Source organism: Lepisosteus platostomus, chromosome 10 (genome assembly GCF_059453375.1).
Source record: "Lepisosteus platostomus isolate fLepPlt1 chromosome 10, fLepPlt1.hap1, whole genome shotgun sequence".
Lineage (NCBI taxonomy): Eukaryota > Metazoa > Chordata > Actinopteri > Semionotiformes > Lepisosteidae > Lepisosteus > Lepisosteus platostomus.
In genome coordinates this window covers 15,399,998-15,419,484 of record NC_142620.1, presented here as the reverse complement: position 1 = coordinate 15,419,484, position 19,487 = coordinate 15,399,998, and the positions used below count along the sequence as shown (strand labels likewise).

The 19,487-nt window shown below is 37.6% G+C and overlaps 1 protein-coding gene across 1 annotated transcript in view; it reads left to right on the top strand.

Moving 5' to 3' along the window:
* susd6 (sushi domain containing 6) overlaps positions 1 to 18,369 on the top strand; it is a 28,480-nt gene extending 10,111 nt beyond the window's left edge. The window contains exons 3-7 of the mRNA XM_088648398.1: positions 12,827 to 13,018; positions 13,534 to 13,728; positions 14,094 to 14,232; positions 14,642 to 15,015; positions 15,615 to 18,369. Coding sequence (XP_088504524.1) covers positions 12,827 to 13,018; positions 13,534 to 13,728; positions 14,094 to 14,232; positions 14,642 to 15,015; positions 15,615 to 15,640 — 926 coding nt within the window. The 3' untranslated portion in view covers positions 15,641 to 18,369. The remainder of the gene's footprint in view (positions 1 to 12,826; positions 13,019 to 13,533; positions 13,729 to 14,093; positions 14,233 to 14,641; positions 15,016 to 15,614) is intronic.
* The last annotated feature ends 1,118 nt before the right edge of the window (positions 18,370 to 19,487 follow it).

Below are 19,487 nucleotides of genomic sequence, written 5' to 3'. Positions count from 1 at the left end.
CAACATGGGGTCTGTACAGAACACTAGATGGTGGATACGGTCTTCTCTTTGCACCTGGTCAGGTGTTTGCCTGTTTTCTGGTTTCTGAGCCCTAGATGCCATATTATCTGCTCTCATCCCAAAAATGTTCAATTGCGCTCAATTCTGGCAAGTAGGGCATCTGTGGAATAACTGTCATATTCTCATATTGCAAGAAGGCTATTGCAGAAGCAGTGTGTTGCCCTGCTGGATTGTTGTAAGGTGAGGAGGACCTCAGGATTTGATTTGCTCATTTTAAGTTGTTGCTGCAGCTTACCAGTGATGTGGATGAAAAGATGGTAGTTTTTTTCTTGCTAGGCAGGGACGTCTTGCTTTCTTCGTAAGTGATGTCTTTCACCACTTACAGAGTGATGTTTGGCCATTCCAGAACTTCTGGAAGTTCTATGCTTGCATCTTTCCCTTTTGTATATTTAAAGGTGCCCTAATCAGTCAACAGGTACACTATTTATGGATTACATCTTCATAGATGTGTTCTGTACGCCCCAGGATCTGACTGGGTATTTAATAAGTGATATAACTTAACACTTAAGACCGACATTTTATGTTGGGCACTTTCAAAAGAGAAAGATTATGCCTTTGGCAGGAATACAAACCTTATGTTTGTTTTGCTTCTCATTTAACTTCCTACCTAGAATAGGATGTGGGCAATATAAGCTTTCTGGGTTTTGCAGATGTTAAAAAACAGATTTTCTAAATGCACAGAATTGCCTTTATATTAAAAGGTTCCAGCCCAAAGGTAGCAAAATGTACAGAGCTAGAAAGTGGAAGAGTGCTCTGTGGAGTTCTCTTTTCTCTATTAATTTGTTCTGCAACAGTTATTATATACGTGTGTGGTAAGACTAACAGTTTGAAAAAAGATCATATCTACACATTGCAGACAGACACGTACCAGGAATGCAGCTGTTCTGTCACTCTTAAATATTGCACATGTATTCCACACTGTAAATGGAAAAAGAGGAGAATAGTAACATTACATGGGTAATAATAAGTTAAGATAAGTTCTTTCAAGATGACATACAATTAATGATCTTCATATTAATGGCACATAAATATTAGTGCCATGTAGCAAGGAGGAGTGAAATTGTTAAAATTAAGGAAGACCCTATGTAAAATTAAATATACTGTTGAGAAGAAGACTGGTTTCCGAGTGACTGAATATGTCTATCACTATATGTTCTTGAGAGCGATAGATAAGATGGCTTCTTTCATTGACCAGAGCTGTTGCTTTTGAGGCTAAGTGAGAGATGAGTAAGTGATAAAAGGAGTCTGTCCCATTTTCTGATCCAGCTAGCCCCTTGCCATCTGTGGGAGGAAACAGCTGCTCTCCTCACACCACCTTGTCCCATGCCTTGTTCCCCAGAGAGCCTTGTTTCATTACCATCTGAAAGGGGCTGAGCTCCCGCAGGGAAGGTGGCTTTTGTTGGCGACTGAGCTGGAAATGGCTGAATATTTTTACTAATTATAGCAGAGCTTCTTGTCTCTATCATGTTTCATGTCTCTCTAACTCTGGCACGCTCTCCTTCTCAATTTCCAACTTTCATTTGCTCGCCTATAAGATGATCAACAAATATGAACGTAGTCCTTCTAAAACCCCTACATTCTGTATTTCTAATTTGAAAGATGGCAGTAAAATATGATTCATATAAATAATTTTGAGCCCTGTGGTCAGGGTACAGCTCCAAAACCTGAAGTGGAAAGCTTGGCTTCAATGTTCGTGATCATGCTGTTCCAGAATTCTGGAATTGTTACTCCAGGAAAGTAAGGATGGAAAAAAAAACAAATAGGAAATTTAATTTTCTGCCAGGTAAGTGTTATGGTGATTGTGACACGGGGAGATTTGAAACCTTAAATGTGACCTAATATTTCTACCATTGCATGATGAAAAGCTACATTTATTCTAAGCTTGGCAGAAAGACCGTGCTTTGGTTTCAGAATAGCTGTCCTCTAGACATACTTCTGTCTGACTGGTATCCAGGAATAACTGCCAACCCAAACTGGGATTTCATCTTGGATTGTGTAGCAAAGATTTTGCAAGGGATGTAGGAATCCTTCTTGAGATACTGCTTTTGTACCCTTTAAAATGGTGCTTCAGAACTACTCCAGTACCTCTTGTTTTTAACATTTATGCTCTTAAGTAACAGGCCACTGAACCATGTATTTGCAGCAAATGCCTTGGATTTGCTTAAGAAAAGGCTGGATAACATCCTTGGCTCAATTAGCTGCTAAAACAGGTGTGATGGGCAGATGGCCTCTTCTTGTTTCGAATGAATTGGAAGAACCGTTCCAACACCACAAAGTGATGTGTAATTATCCTGGTCAGGGTTGAAGTGTAGACACCCCATTTTATTTTGCTCCAGCATTCACTTAACTATTGTAGGTGTTCATCTGTGTTGGAGACCTGCTGTTGTCAGCAATGGCTCATCAAGAGATCATTTGCTTATTTTTGCTTGTTTTTCTCAAACAGTTTCAAGTACTTGATTTCTTTCAATTACACTAGTGATATTGTCATTATCTCAGCTAATATTGGTAACTTTTATATAGTTGGGGGGGGAACAGATTGTGTGAGAGCTCAGTGCTAACTGGTCCCCCAGCTGCAGAGACCTGAGGGTGGTTCTGTGGGGTTTGGGATGACAGAAAACTAGCTATTCTATATTGTCCATTCCATAAGAAATGGAGCCATATACCCTGCCTAACTACTCTGTCAGGAGTGTCTCTACAGTGGGCCCACCTCATAAAATTGGAGCAAGGTTCCCAAAATGAGGAAGCCACTTTCAAGATGAGTGCATCAAAGCTCTTTACAGGGTACATCACCTTAATATACTCTTAAGTCTTACCTTCCTTGAACGCAATGTGGTAAGCTGAGATAATGGCACTTCTATTGAAATTCTATACTTTTGATTTCAGGGTCTGAGAGTTTGTATACCAACTCACTTGCAAGATGAGTAGTATTTGACCATTTTTTAAATTTATTCCAGGAGAGAGAGTGGTGGTTTTGGTTTTTGTAATATCCACTTATCAGATAATCCAAATGATGGAGCCTTCTGTATAAATGAACTTCTTAATGTATGTCTACAGACAAAAATCTATTTTTTTCTACAAATAGCTATCTGTAAATACAGCATTTATTTTGCTTAAATACTTCAGTATTCAAAATTGTTTGGAAGAATGTGCTGTTGAATACTGGCCTTCATGCTTAACCTTGAGTTCAGATTCCATGTTAATTTTTTTTGTGTTTGGTTTGCTGGTATTGAAAATTGTCAATTGCATTATGTTTAGTTTCTGAGTGAAGACGAATCTTTCTGAGCTGCCGTAGATCTATGCATTTTGTAATTGCTATTTGTCTGCTGATTTAATAGATTCAGTATTGATCTCTGCAGACATTTCACATTAGTATGGGCTGCCTGGGCTAAAATTACAAATTTATTTTTATTTTCAGTGTTGCAAAGAATCTCTGCTTGTGGGTGACACATTTCAGATAACATGAATACTGTGGGATATTACTGCATTGTTTGCTGATGCTGGTAGATTATGAAAGGGAAACACGGACTCTATCCAGTATATAGCTCCCATGATTTAATATGGTACCTGTACTAAAGAAGGTAATGCTTGCTAGCTTCTACTTACACATCAGGCTGATTATTAATTGAATAGGGCATTTTGTCTATTTTTTTTTGTTTTTTCCCCAGGCTGGTCACCTTCCAAGTCAAGACACCCAGAGCTAAAAAACAACATATAGCTTTATCTTGAATTAATGTTTTAGATTTCAACTTTCATTTTATAGAGATTTGTTCTTTTCATGTAAATATTATTCCAGTAGTGCTTGCAATGTTTATTCCCAATTAATATATTCCTTGTTTGAGAATTGAGAACAGTTCCCGAACCTCAAAAGGCATCTTAATGAAGTTCAAGGTTCATGATCTTTCATAAGATTCAGTATAGTTTTTAGTATGGATTTGGAAAAAAATCTGCATTAAGACATACATGATACTGTTATTTCTTGTGACTTTTCTTTAAAAAAAAGCTCTCTCGCCATCATATTATAATTACCAAGGATGAAAGATCCCCAAAACTGCTTAGAATATCAAAGCAAGTGGAAATCCTGACCACATATACTGTAGCTGTCTTGTTGGGAGGGAATAATTATGAGGATTTGTATTCTCCCTGCTACATGAATGCTATCAATCCATTCCTTTGTACAGAGAAAATACCATGCAATAATAATGGATGGTTTTTAATATAGTAATAGTTCTTGTTGCATTGATTGCAGTAGTTTTAATGTACTTCAAAATATGAAGCTGTGTAATGCATTAAAGGATTTATATAGATGTAGTACATCCACCATGTGGACATGCGTGTAAACTGACCTTTAGAATAAAACATTACTGTGTTCAGGGTGAATGTTTTTTGTGAAACAGAAGCCTGAATTTCTAAAATACACAATACTCTACTGTATAATTGCAACACTGTACTTTAACAGACATTGAATTTGTGGTATTGAATATTATTCTTTTATTTTAATTGGTAACCTGTAGCCTTTGTTTTTAAGTCTCTATCAGTTTTGAAGAGGCAGTTCTTCCTTGAAGAAGCATCCTGTTTTAGAATTATAATGCTGTGGTCATTAATGCTATAGTGATTTTATTGCTTTTCTTCTGGTTTCTTGTAAAATCCAAGACTTTATTTATTTTTGGGTTTCAATGTAAGTGGAGAGGAATTCCCTAGAGAAGAAAATAATGAACTGACTTAATTGACAGTTTAATGTAGTGTGCGTTTTGTGTCTTGTATATGGAACAACACTGAAGCAAGATATAAAATGATTACATTTTTTTTTAGTTTGGGATCACTGTAAAAAAATAAGCTGATGGAGCTTTGGGGAAATAATCTCATTCTTGCTCCCGGTATTAAAGGGGATTGTTTTTTGCTCTGATCCTCGTGTACCAATAAAGGCGTATTACATAAAAGGTATAGTGGCTCAGAAGTTGGACAGTTTATCACTGCTGCAACTGCCAAGTGTGAAAGAGACAGACGGAGAAGGATTATATAGAAAAGGCTATCATTTCCCATGTCTCTAATAAGTATTTAACAAATGAGGTATGCCTTCTCTAGGGACCTATAAAGTTTGTTACTTTTCTAGGCTGTTTAGGCCACATTGATTCTTGGCTACCTATGAATATGCTAGAATTATTTTTAACTGGACTCTTCTCCTCATTAGGAGATATTTGGATGCTATCCCAGGAAGCTCCTGCTTGGAGGAGTGTTGGAGAAGTGGGGTTCAGGATTACACAGATGAACAGGATGATTATTTTATCATCGTTAACACAGTGCTCTACTAATAGATGAATTCTCATTACTAGAAGAATTGATGCAAAATAAAACCAGTGTAGATGGCTGTGGATGACCATATTGCTCCAGATCTCCTAGGGACCTTTGAGACTGAACTGCTTTCTTGATCTTATTAAATTGAAAATTTAACTCTTAAATTCTCATCTTCTAAGATGACTTGTGAGGTTCAGTTGCAGTGCATACCAAATGAGATCCCAGCTTCCGCCATTTTATTGTTCCTACAACCGAGTAGTCTTTCTGATGTGATCAGAGAAATTAAAATGCTTTAAATGTTAAATGGAATGAACCCAGTGAGTTGCAGTTGCAAAAGTGCCATTTATCTTCTGGCTTTCAATAAAACTACTAATTTGTCATCATAGCAAACGGAGTGACTGCTGTCAGCTGTTCGTTGTAAGAAGATGTGAAACTGCCAGACGGATCCTTGTCATGCCTGAGAGATCCTTTTCAATTTTGTAAATTGCTTACAGTTTAATAAGCAATTGAACACATTTTCCTGTTCTTAAGGATTTAGTGACTCTAAATATCCCACACAACAGACGGCATTTTCCAGTGACCACGTTTATTTCACAGAAGCCTCTTCTCTTCTGAAAGAATATAACACTCCTTTCATTTTTTTTTACTGTCCCCAAATTGTAAGCATGTGATCCCCAGTATGCCAGTGACGGACGGACCTGAATATGCATAACGAAAGCAGTTACTCGGTTGTGTCATTCCAGCAGCAGTGTGAATTGTAAAAAATAAATGTCAGCCAAATGTCCTTGGATATTTGGATTGCCACTGCAGTAAAATAGTTAAAGAAATGCTGATGCTAGGAATATTCTAACATGACAAGTGGCATGTGGTAACAATATGTTTTACTTTTAGTTTTGTGCTGAAATGTCTACATGTGAATAACACTGATCTCTACTGTCCTTTGATTTCTTTTTTTTGCTGAAAACATTTGGAGTGTGCCAACAGCTGCTTGGTTGCCCTAAATCAGGGTATTGCATCCAAGGAAAAAAAGAAATCCATATATATATATCCCTCTAATAAATCATTTTAGTTAGCCTATGATTTAATAACACGTCCGAAACGTTGTTTTCTTCTCTTTTCAGCATGGAATAAACCTAAAACTTGCTCCTTTGCAGCCTGCGCATGCTGATGCAGCTACTCACCTGATCTGCCATGATTTAATTAAATTGCCCAAAACAAATTAGAAAGGAAAACGATGGAACAAAGTAGGCAGCTCATCATGACAAGTAAAACGACAGTTTAGCCATCTGGTGGCTAAAATGAAATGGTTGTATTAATCAGGAAGAATTGACTGATCTGTTTTTGAAGCTGGCATGAGTTGTCATGGCCTGTGAGAAGCCACTGAATTGTTTTAAAGATCTCTTACCTTCTTTATTTTTTTACAACTCGGGACACTCTGTGCAGCACAGGCATTGCACTTCTATGTCTGCCTAACTGTTTTACTCCAGGGTTTTTGGCTAAGTTTTAACGTTTTGTATTTAATTTGTATTGTCTAGTGGCTTAAACACTAGGAAACCAATTTCAATTCTCTTCTAACCATCTGTATTGATTACTATTACTCTACATTTTAAAAGTTTTCAAAAACGGGTTGGACTAGGAGCATGGCTCATCAAGCAGAGTAAATATGAATTCCTTTTTCTTATCAAGAGCTTGCTTTTGGTTTTTCTTTCCACTGGTTATTTATTCTAATAAAAGCCTTGTATCTGGATAAAAGGGCTGACTACAAAACTAAATTATAGATCTACAAATATGCATTATTGCATATTGCTCCTTATATATGATAATGCATAAACTTTCTGTTTTACACCAGGTTAACATAATACATTATCGTGCACAGACCAAGTAACTAGAAGTATGCCATTAGGTCTCAACAAAGGGCATTTTGTTTGAGTGGTGTGTTTACCCTCCAACTCTTAATTATTTTTTTTTAATCAGCTTTGTTAAACACATGCCTCAGATTTCAAAGAAGCTGAACTGACCACTTCTACCATTTTTTTTCTTTTTTTTCATTCCAGTCTATTGCTATCAGCTAATCAATTAATAATAATAATAATTGCTTACACTTATATAGTGCTTTTCTGGACACTCCACTCAAAGCGCTTTACAGGTAATGGGGACTCCCCTCCACCACCACCACCAATGTGCAGCCACACGTGGATGATGCAACGGCAGCCATAGTGCGCCAGAACGCTCACCACACATCAGCTATCAGTGGGGAGGAGAGCAGAGTAATGAAGCCGATTTATCGATGGGGATTATTAGGAGGCCATGATCAGTAAGGGCCAATGGGAAATTTGGCCATGACACCGTGGTTACACCCCTACTCTTTTCAAGAAACACCTTGGGATTTTTAATGACCACAGAAAGTCAGGACCTCGGTTTTACGTCTCATCCAAAGGACGGCGCCTGTTTACCGTCACTGTACTGGGGCATAAGGACCCACATGGGCCGCAGAGTGAGCACCCCCTGCTGGCCCTACTAACACCTCTTCTCTTCCAGCAGCAACCTTAGCTTTCCCAGGAGGTCTCCCATCCAGGTACTGACCAGGCTCACACCTGCTTAACTTCAGTGGGTTACCAGTTGTGAGTTGCAGGGTGATATGGCTGCAATTACAACAGTATATTTGCCCAAAGGACCATGATTAATGGGAGTCTCGTTTATATGATAAAATAATTCTCATATTTGGTCATAATCATTGTCCATTTCTACCCCATCATATTTCTAGCTAATCCTAAGGATGTGAACTAATATTGCATTTTCTATTTTTGTTGAACAGTTTAGCTTGTAAGCAAATGTCCCACAACCCCTTTTTATTATTTTATAAGCTTAATAAAAGCTTTAGTTTGTATCCCTTTTTTTCCCCACCAGTATTCACCCTTTTGTCATCGAAGGGATCTCATAAATGTGACTTTAGTAATAAGTTCACAGCAATCCCTACATAATCACAACTGTAGTTGTAGGCCTTTGTCCCCTAAATTAGTCTTTCCAGAGATGACAGAAATTGTAGCATTTAGGTGCATTGCTTGTTCCTCATGTAGTCTCTCATTGTTCATAATTGTTTCATCCAAGTGAGGTGTTTAGCTCAGGGTTTGATGTGGCGAGTCAAACCTGACTTGTGACTTGCTGTTCTAGGAATGACACTGGTATGTTCTAGTGCATGCTCCAAACAACATGATTAATGCACCAACCCTACTTTACTGATGTACTATACAGTTAACTTTCATGTACTTTTGTTCTGAATCTTTCTCTCCTTTGCTACAAATCCTTGTAATGCATGACACTAGACTGTAGTAGAGGGTCTTTTTGATTTTTCTAAAACAGACATTGGGCTTCTTAAACTGAGAAACCTGGAGTGATAGACCCATTGTTATACCGAAAGCTAAAAGAAGTATTTATGCTGCACAGCTGTCTCCTATGGGGAGGGTCTTGCCCTTGGTGTGAATTTGGGTGGGGGGCAATCAGCAGAAGACCATCTGCTTCTCTGTAACTGGCAGTGGGGGGTGACTAACAAAGAAAACTCTGCTCTTCTGTATTTTCTCCCTTGTAATGTAAACAGGCATACCTTCTTTCATCTTTGTGTTTTTGTTTCAAGGCGGTAGAAGCTGCAGATAATTAGCTAATGCACTTGTAAAAGATGGGAGGTATTGTAATCTTGGGGGTTACACGGGGTTTGTCTGCTGGTTGGTTATGACAAAAGATTCTTTGAATAATTATTATGAAGTAATTTGAAGATGTAGGTTTAACCCAGCTAACCAAAACTTTCCAGTTAAGCTTGCTCATACACCCATCCTAATAGCTGAAACGTGAGCTTCAGTGTCTGTTTGACAGACCGAACAAATGTTTTGTCAGGCCACAGCACAGTGCGACAGTCAAGCATCAGTCTGCTTTCTTATGCAAGTTTATATGCATAGACTTGTTGCTTCCCCCACGCTTCCTGTTATGAAAGTGTGTTAGCGTGGAGACAATTGATTGAAAGTCTGTCCGTTTACTGGAATAAGAGTATCTTGTTCACGTTTTTTAGAACGGCAAAAGTTCCCCTTTTCACTTTTGCATACAGAAAGAATGCACACAACGGTGGAGATACTTCCACACATGGAATCACAGGTTATCTGAACTGCAGATTGCCACGCATGACCATTTAGCATGAGGTTTCTCAGTGCATTATTGGAGGGAACATCCATATTATGTCTTGAAGCTAGTAATGGTGAAATGTTGAACTTTTGTACAATAGCTGAATGCTGTGAAGTTTAAAAGGATATATTCAAGACATTCCTTAGAGTTTGTCTAAATGTTTTGAATTAACATTTCAGTTTTGTTTTTCGATCTAGAAACATCCTGTCTGGATGATGATGATTCTATGAAATAGGATTTGTTCTTTACAAAAACATTTTGTTATGCCTTAAAGGTTAAGCACAGCAGTTGATAGCCTATACTGTATTTTAATTTATGGAACAAAAAAGTAGCCAGATTATTCATTGTATATTTAATCCTTTTTGACGCAGGGAATTCAGTCCACAGGCTATTTTACTTTTTTTCTACAAATATCCATTGAAATCCTTGTACTGCTGCTAAATGATCAAATTAAACCAGGTCATGGAGAAAAGAGTGTTTTCTGAATTCAAATATGATATAATATCACTATAATGGACTCTGAAAACCTGAAAAATAGGTTTAAATCCTATATCCAACATTGCTAAATTACTAAGGGATTAACTGGGTAACACCTCCCCTCCTTCTTAGCTCAGGTTTAGAGTCCTGCCTGAAAAAGTAACGTGGAATAGAAATATGCTGGCAGTCTGTTCATATGTAGCCAACGACAAAACCACAAGATGATTAACCTAATGTCCATGATGTGTATCTGTAGCCACTGAATCAACCCCACCAGAAGTAAATCCACTCTATTGGGGCACCAGGATTATTGAAGGCATGTTTTTTTTGTCATTAGAAAGACAGCTTGACTTCTAAATCTGAAGGATTAGGAAAGATGAAAACAGAAAAGGGAAAAACAAAAATATTTACAAAAGCATTGTTTTTGGGGTGTAGTTTAGATTTAAATCTAGATTAGGGATCTATTTTTGTTATTCTAACAGAGATATTATTGACCTCTAAGGTGAGCTCACTGACCAGTGAAAAGAAACTATTAGCAGCACTGATCTGGTTTTGAAAATTGTGGTGTCTTATACCTTCTGTTTTAATCAGAATGTAGTATCCATCACTAGGCTCTGCTCTGCTCTTTAGCACATCTTCAGATTAATCCGATAGCATATGTTGTAATTCTGAAAACAGGTTTTTGATTTGTTCTGTTAACCAAAATGCGTTGATACTTTTATACATAATAGATTATTTTTATCACTTTAAGAAAACTTAGAGTGCAGTGTGAAATATACAATGGTCAGTGTTCTATTAATGCTGATGACATTGTTCTAACAGAATTCCATTTTGCATAAATTTGATTTTTTTTCATAAATTCAAAATTAGACTTTGGCTTATGTGAAAAACTTCCAAGGGAAGTTTCTTTAGAAAAATAATGTAAAATGGTACTGTAAGTCACCTTTTACCTAGTCCCTTGTGTACTCCGTCTACAGGGTTTACACTGAAAGTTTTGATATGCGCAAAGTTTTTATGAAAGTGTTCTATGGTGGAAATTTTGAAACCTTTACATGCTGAGACATGTAGTTGCTCTTTGGCTGCATATTTAAAGTAGAGGTGTAATATGTTTTGAAGTCGCCAAATAAAATCTAAGGCTTCTTTTTAGAAGATTAACTATGTCTTTGAGACAAATCCATCGTCGGAAAAGCCTCTTAATCCTGGTAAGGTTTGCAGCTTCTGGGATAGGCTCTGTGTTGTACCAGGTGGAAGGCAGGAAAGTGCCCTGTATGGCACACACACATTGATAAATTTAGAGGCACTAGTTAACTATCCAGCATGTGTTTGGAAGGTCGTCAGAAACACAAACATACTGTACAGGGGAAAACATGCAAATATATCCATAAGGTTTGCCAGTCTAGTATTGAGCCCACTACCAAAAAGACACTAAGGCAGCAGCTGCCATACCACTTTGCCACCCTTAAGACCAGTTAACTTATTGCTTAGATCAAAAAAATTATCTAATATTTAGGTAAATGCACAAGAAGGGTTTTAATTTGGTAATGTAAAATTCTGACTGACTTTATACTAATGACTTCTGTACAATTCTATGATAAGAGACAATTTTCAAACCCCATTTCAACTTTTGAATTTTCAGTAATTTTCAACCTCTATTTGACCACCTTTAGTGTTGTAAAACCTCAAGGACTGTTTTTTTTTTCCTGGATTAATATGTTAAATTGAAATGTTTTTTGCTACATTGGTCAGCCCTTGTGTGATCTGGAAATCACCAAAGGCTTAAGTAGAAATTCTTCAGTATGGTTTATACAATAGTGCCTTAAAAAGCAACTTTTAAGTACTTTCAAAGCACTAATGGTTTACTTTTAGTGATTCATATTTGTGCATCTCATTACCAGCTTTGACACTCCTTTTACAATTGTCAAAGCAAAGACGGGCACAAGTTTAATGGACTTTTTGTAATAAAGGCCTTAATCTCCTTTAAGAACCACACTAACAAAAGAATAAAATGTATCATGTTGAGTTGATTACAACACAGCAATGAAAGTGATCTGTTTGATTACATACATTAAATCAGATACTAGGAAAAATAGGTCTAGTTCAATCTTTTATTCTGTATATTGAGACAAAAACAATCCAGGGTGCTACTTTTTCTAGGAATTCTTTGAGAAGGTTCCTAACCTTTTGCCCTTAATATTATACTTAATACTTTACTTTGTACTTAATGACAGCCCCTTAAGGCTAATTGGAAATATTCCTTTTTTGATGCTATTCTTTTTCATCTTTTTTGTTTATTCCCCACCAGGCTGTTTTCAGATCTCACGTCTAAATGCTAATCTGAAAATTTGTACAGTATAGTCTGTGGTCTCCTGTTTATTCTTCTTTCATCATTTCTAGTTATTTCAAAACAGCATTAGATTGCTTTCTGTATTGTAAAGATGCACTTGTTTATTATTGATCAATAAAATGACAGCAAACAACTGCTGTTGATTATGGTACCATTTAATTCAGAATGTTTAACAGCTTTAAATTTTGTGTAAGAATTTAAGAATATTAAAAAAAAATTAAATACATGAGAAAATGGATATAATGCTGGTATATAGATGCTTAAGGTAGTATAATGTTCACCAAATACACCATATACAAAGGGAGTAATATAGGGCTACCAAGGAGAGGCAAACTTAAACCACTCTAGAATGATAAAGCTTCCTGTTTTTGGTAGATAAAGTAGTCATCTCAGAATCAACTGTTTTTTTTTCTGGTTTTAAATGGATGCAACGAATTTTGAGTCCTGTCAATGCTAACCTCACTGATTTATTTATCTGAACAGGATGTTCCAGGCCATTGCCCATTCCTCATGGCTCAGTAAATCTGACCGAGACGAACCGGGGCTCGTTCCCTGTTGGTACAGCGCTGCAGTACAGCTGCGAGGTGGGCTTCACCATTGAAGGACCCAGTGCCATCACCTGCACCTCTGGGGGGAGCTGGTCCGACAACCCCCCTCGCTGCATCCGTGCAGATGGTGAGCCAGGTTTCCTTGAGCACTCCCCCTCAGACTGGTGTTATATAGCAGCATGCACTTAGGTCCTGTTTCCCTCCTCTCTGAATGAGACTCTCTTCTCATTACTCAGTTAATGACCAGTAAGGCCAACATTTCTACAATCTTGCACTTTTTTTGGTGCTTCTTCTATGAAATTTTAGAGAAAAAAAGCAAAGTCAAAGCAAAGTATAAATGATTTTTTTTGTCACATTTGGTTTTCTGTAAAGAGAATTTTTGCTAAAATATTTTAACTATTATGTAGAGTTAAGGAAAATAAGGGTTCCTGGTTCCGAAAAATGACTTTCTAAATGTATTAAAGCTGATGTTTGTGTTGATGCAATATATCAGGAAAAACAAAGGTTATTGTTTTCAGTGCCATTTCATGAATAGAGCACTATACATATAATGTCCAATTATAAAAATATATTAAACATTGGTTTGTTTATAAGGATGCATCAGTCAATCTGCCTTCCTTTTAAGAGCCTTTCTGTTTGCAGTATGCCGACCACCTTTTGAGCCAGAGAATGGGGGATACACATGCCACCCCTCTCCCTGTCATCGGCTGGCCCAGGGCACTGTGATTGAATATTTCTGTGACGAGGGTTATGCATTGAAGGGAGAGTACAAATACCTCACCTGCCAGAATGGAGAGTGGGACCCCACTATGGAGATCAGCTGTCTGCTGGGCCCAGGTCAGTCTATTGTTTCAATCTTCTGCAGTAAAACAAGCTGTCAGAAAGGCTGGATTCTAGTTTGCCATGAAGAGCTAAACCTTTCTGTGGCATTGCAGTTTACCATGTTTACATACTGGCATTAGAAGAAGTCCTAAAGATGTATGGAATCTCAATTGCTGAATTTATTTCCTTTAGAATGCAGCTAGCTTCAAGTCCTTATTATCACAAATAGGGTTTTGATAATGAGACTGTATATCAACATGTATTTTAACACATGGGCTGGTGTTTTCTTATGAAAAATATTTTGCTTCATTACATGCCTCTTAGTTTTAACTTATTACTAGCACACTGCAAATGCTTTCTTGTATCTCTCCGTCTTTTAGATAAAGAGTCACATTCGCCACTGGGTGTGCCAACTCTATCCATCGTGGCCTCTACAGCCAGCTCTGTTGCCCTCATTCTCCTGCTGGTTGTCTTGTTTGTACTGCTGCAGCCAAAACTCAAATCCTTTCATCACAACAGGTACAAACCAGCACCTCATTCTCAAATTCTTCCCCACAGCTAATAAATCCCACTTCTAAAACAAAAAGGTGTGATAGGCAATTTCACCAATGCCAAAACAAATATTTTTAGCTTAGCAGGACTCCAGTTTTCCCAACACAGGAATTAGAGTTCTCATTGTAGGTTCTCAGTTTACATACCGATCTCATTTACTTCTTCTCCTAATACAAGCTACTACATTTACCAGGTCTGATATCAGACTCCGATACAAGAGACTTTTGTTTTGTCACATGAGGTTTCCTCTTCCAAGCTTTAAAAAGCTTGGCTTACTTAACATAAGAAGCTACCAACTTCAGGCATAATTGTGTATACCTTTTTGCTCAGGTTAATTTTCAACTTGCCCTAACTAGTTTTTCTCCTACATGCGCAGGCGTGAGCAGGGTGTGTCTGGTGAGCCAGTCTCCATTGTGGTGGAGGGGGTGCAAGTATCTCTTCCCTCTTATGAGGAAGCAGTGTATGGCAGTGGCGGTGCCTTTGTCCCGCCCTCGGAGTCCCGCGTGCAGATCGTGCTTTCAGAGGGCCCCCAGGCTGAGGAAGAGGACCCCGTCCAGCCAGAGTGCAGCCTCCCCTCCACCTCTCACCACTCTGAGACTGTTCTGGTACACCAGGTGCCCTCATCTTCTTCATCCTCTTCCTGGGCTCCTGAACCCCCTGGTGCTGCCCCTCGACCCCAGCGCCAGGACTCGGAGAGCAGCGATCAGCACAGCCTGCTCTCCCTTACTTCCACAGAGGATTTTGCTGATGGTAAATTCTTTACTGTCTCAAAGATGACAATTATAAGACTCTGTCACACTGTTTCATAATAGCTTGGCACTCTTAGTATTGTCCTTTCTTTAAGGAGCTTTTTATACATTTAATATTTAAATTGTAGTCTTCAATGAGCAAATCAATGACAGATTCAACATCACAAATGCTGATGAAATACTCCTTCCCTTATTTGGATAGACGCTTAACTGCTTACCCAAGTAATCTGTTGCTTTCTCAGTTTCCCTCAGCCTAAACCTCTACATCCTTTTAGAATTTTCCTTTTCTAATTCTATCCAGTTTTGGTTCCGTTACACTGCTTTACCTGTTAGCTTCTATATGGGCAGTTCCATGATGTGAAGTCTGGCTAATTGTAGGTATTTATACATAAATACTGTAGAGAGATGGCAGAAAGAGAGCATAAAAATGCACATTATGCATGCCGGAATTCAGTGTTATAATTATAATCCTGCTTTTTGCACTGAAAAAATGTTTTTAAAGATTACAAAAGTGTAAAATCATTTAAAGATATATTAATGTCTGGATAGCCTCATAATAATCAAAGCATATTTAAAATGTTTTCTCTCTTTTTCCTTTAGATATTCCTTTACTAAAGGAAGCATGAAGTCGGCTAAAGCCAGCAGTCTTCACTGAGACCGTCATTGCTGCTGCCTCTGTGGTTTACCTAGGCTGTGGTGTTTGAAGCCTTTGTTTGAATCGCCCACAGCCAGCAATCCAAAGGACAGCACACAGACTTTCCCCGCGGAGATTTGCTCCTCGCCATGAAGAGCTCTTACTGTAGTCTAAGCCTTCGAGGGATCGGCTTACCTCACCTTTTGGTGAAAGCTTCAAGCAAACAGCAGGCACTGAGTTGTTGAAGCTTAAAAACCTATAAACAGAGACCTTTTTATTGTTTTTGCCCACACGCTTTCACAAAGATAACCTTTGAGGCTGTGATGTATATCAGTGATTTATATTAGTTGTAGAAATGTAAAACACACTCAGTCTACAAGGTTTTCTGCTGAAATCTGTATCTGCCAAATTTAATTTCTCATATGATAATATATAACTTTTCTGACCTTGTGAACATTATTTTATCATGATCTTGAATCACGGGTGCCTGTTAAAGACCCTCACCCTATCTTGCATGTACACCACACTTCACAGAAGCATCAAAGCTACAGATGTGTGTATCGGTACCCTATGAATGATGCATGAAGGCTCAGTCACCACATTGGCACGCATTGCAGTATCTGAGATTACTCACAGCATATGTACACTTTTAACAGAGTACACAAACTGTTTAAAAAATGTATTAATCCACAAAGAAATCTGAGGATTTCTTTACTTACAAAAGCTGTTTTCCCCCCATCATTTTACTTTCAGTGTTACGGGTATATTAAATCTCCTGCCCTGTAGTAGAAACTAAACCCTGCCTGTGTTTGCTGGAGATGGATTACCACACCAATTTTTGCAATGAAGATGGCTGTCTTACAAAAGAAAAACTGATCTCAGGCTATTGGCCTAAAAACAGTTCAGTGTTTTGTAAAGAAAGGGATCCATTTTTAATTCTTGTGGAAAGCAGCTGTTCCCCTGTTCTATTAATGTTCTTTGTGTGTTTACACAAAATTCAAATATCTCCCATCACATGATTGTGCTTTCTTTGTCTTTTAAGGCAAGGAAACGGAATGGAGATTGGGTCCTAGAGGGTTGGGTATAGGGATGAGGGAAAGTTCTCCAAGAGCTTTCCCTTACCTTGTAGACGTTCTTGATGCTGATTTTTAATTTCCTCATAAAGAGGAATATAGAAGCAAATAAGCCTTGCATCTTTCTACCCCCAGGGATTTCTTAGAATAAGCATTGTAGGATCATATTGGCCTGTCCTAACCAGTGACCACTTTTAAATGACCAAATCCGTGCAATTCTGACTGACATCTGACATCGGTATTTATTTGAACTCTCTGTGAATTATACAACTGAAACAGTTTCCACTTTTTTCGGCTGTGGAGTTGTACCTAAAATGCCCCATACATTAATGTACAATTTCTAAATGCCTGGGTTGATTTTTTTTTTTTAACGATTAATTGTCAGAATAGGTAATGGCCATTTTTTGTCTTGAATTTTAATTAATGAATATTTTTGTAATCTGCAACATGTTTACAATTCAGTCCTTGTATAAAAAGAAAAGTAAGTTATTTTTATCAATATAGGTTATTGATCAACATGGTGTTACAAAAATTATAGTGCAGTACAACTTTTTTTTTCCAAATATGTTTGTTTGTTTTTCCATATGCCCTTTGAGTTAGGTTATGTCTCCAAGACACAATTATTTCCTGTCACTGCGCTCATAAAGTGCGAATGAAGAGGCTCTCCCTCTCCGAGACGTCAAAAGCATGGCTCATATACTTACCATTTATTGTAATTGCTACTTTAATGCACAGTGCTGTATTGTAACATTATTTTAGCTTCTCAGGGCTTGAGGTTGGCTAGGAAGTTTTTCTTGGTCTTTAAAGTGCTAATTTTGTGATACTCATGCTTCAGGCCATATGAAATGTGCTCTTTTATATCCTCAGGCTGGTGCAAGTCAAAGGTGGGTCAGCTATTTGCTTTGTTTTCCGATTACCTGAGATGCCTTGAAAGGCAGAGTAATCAACAATGGCCAATATGGCCTTAAGTTATGTACAGTAGCTTCATATATGCAGACTTGCTCTTAATATATGATCTTACAAGATACAGACTTAAGGATATTCTCTAATGTGCTCTGATGGCCTTACTTTTCTTTTCTATGCATTAGCACTGTCTTCAATACCAACAGGATTTTTTTTTTAAATAATCAAACTTAAGTAGAAATATCCTAGCTGGTGGTATGACTGTGTACACAATATTTCCCAAAGCATTATCAAAGAAAGCAACTTCAGAAAGAGGTTTATTCACTTTATTTAACCTGAGAGCCTAAAGATGTTTGTCTTTTAATTCATTAAAAAGTTGTGAAATTTAAAGAACCTACTGCTCTTGTACAGTGATTTGCTGCAATTATTTAAAGATCACATTTCCAATACTTGTCATTTAATGTTCTTGGCACCACTAATGGACATATCTGGACTTGGTACTTGTATGTTTTCAAAATGGAAAAACTGGTTTTAATGACAAATTTGACAATGGAAAATTGTGTAATTAATGATGTACAGAATGCTAATCATTATTCTTTAAAATCTTTCAATTTTTTGTTTTTCTTTGGGACCCTGTACATTGCATTGGGTGTGAAGATAGTATTTTAATATTTGTATAAAGTTTAATTTAATTCTACTGTGTATATAACTATTTCTAATTAAAAATTTCTTTTGAAGTGTGCAATTGTGTTTTTACATTTGAGTCCAACAAGAAGTTTGATAGGAATGATATACTGAGTGGTGGAAAATAATGTTTTGATTATTAAATATCAAAATGGAAGCTGTTGAATGGGGGATGTTTTGGGAGGTTACTGGCTGCAGATGGCCCATTCCTGCTAAGTGGGATTCTTCATCCCTTGGGATTTTTGAGACCATGGCCACTTCCTTTATAGACCACCAGATGGCATTGGTAAAGTGACAACTGACACCACACAAGGACAGCTAATCATATTTTGGCCATCCAGATGGCTCATGATACACTTATTTTTGTCCTCTTTATGATCCATGTACACCTCTGCACATCCTGCCATACACACCAGCAGATTGTTGGCTTTACTTTGGACTTTCAAGACAAAGGTTATATTTTGTCTTTTGTTTTTTCTTGACAATTATCCTGCTAACAACTTATCCCAATATTCAGTAGCTTGCCCGATTTCCCCACTGGTTTCTGCTAAATTCCAATGTAATACTTATGCTGATCCTTCAGCTCTGACCTGTAACTTCTCCTAGCTAGCAATAGTCCTTATGGCATTCCAGGAATGTAACTATAATAGTTCTTATGATGCAATTCAACCATCATTGCCTTAGTCTTTGACCTTGTGGTGGTGCTAAATGATTAGGGATTCCTAATCATGGGCCTGGAGGCCAACACCTGCTGCTTTTTATTTCATGTAGGCTTAATTACTTAACTGAGCTACCAGGTTGCCTCATTGGAACACCTGGCCAATTTTGGTTTCTGCTCATGGGTATGGAATTTTTTCTGTTATTGATTAAACGCAGCATTTAATAAGTGACATCTGGCATATTTGCAAGCTGCCTCCTGAACCAGGTTTGGGACCTGCAATTGGGTTCAGCACTTCTATTTCAGTCTTTCTAGTCTTTGCTCATGCTAATGATTGACAATTGGTTATAATTGACACTTGATTATAAGTGATCCTTAACACCTCAGTTAAGCAATTAATGTATTGATCCTTAACTTTATACAATATGCAATATCATGTAGCTGTGTGGAATGGAGGTGCTTAAGTTAACTGTTGTCTAGATGATTTCACATTCAATAGAAACCTATTTAACTAGTGTAAG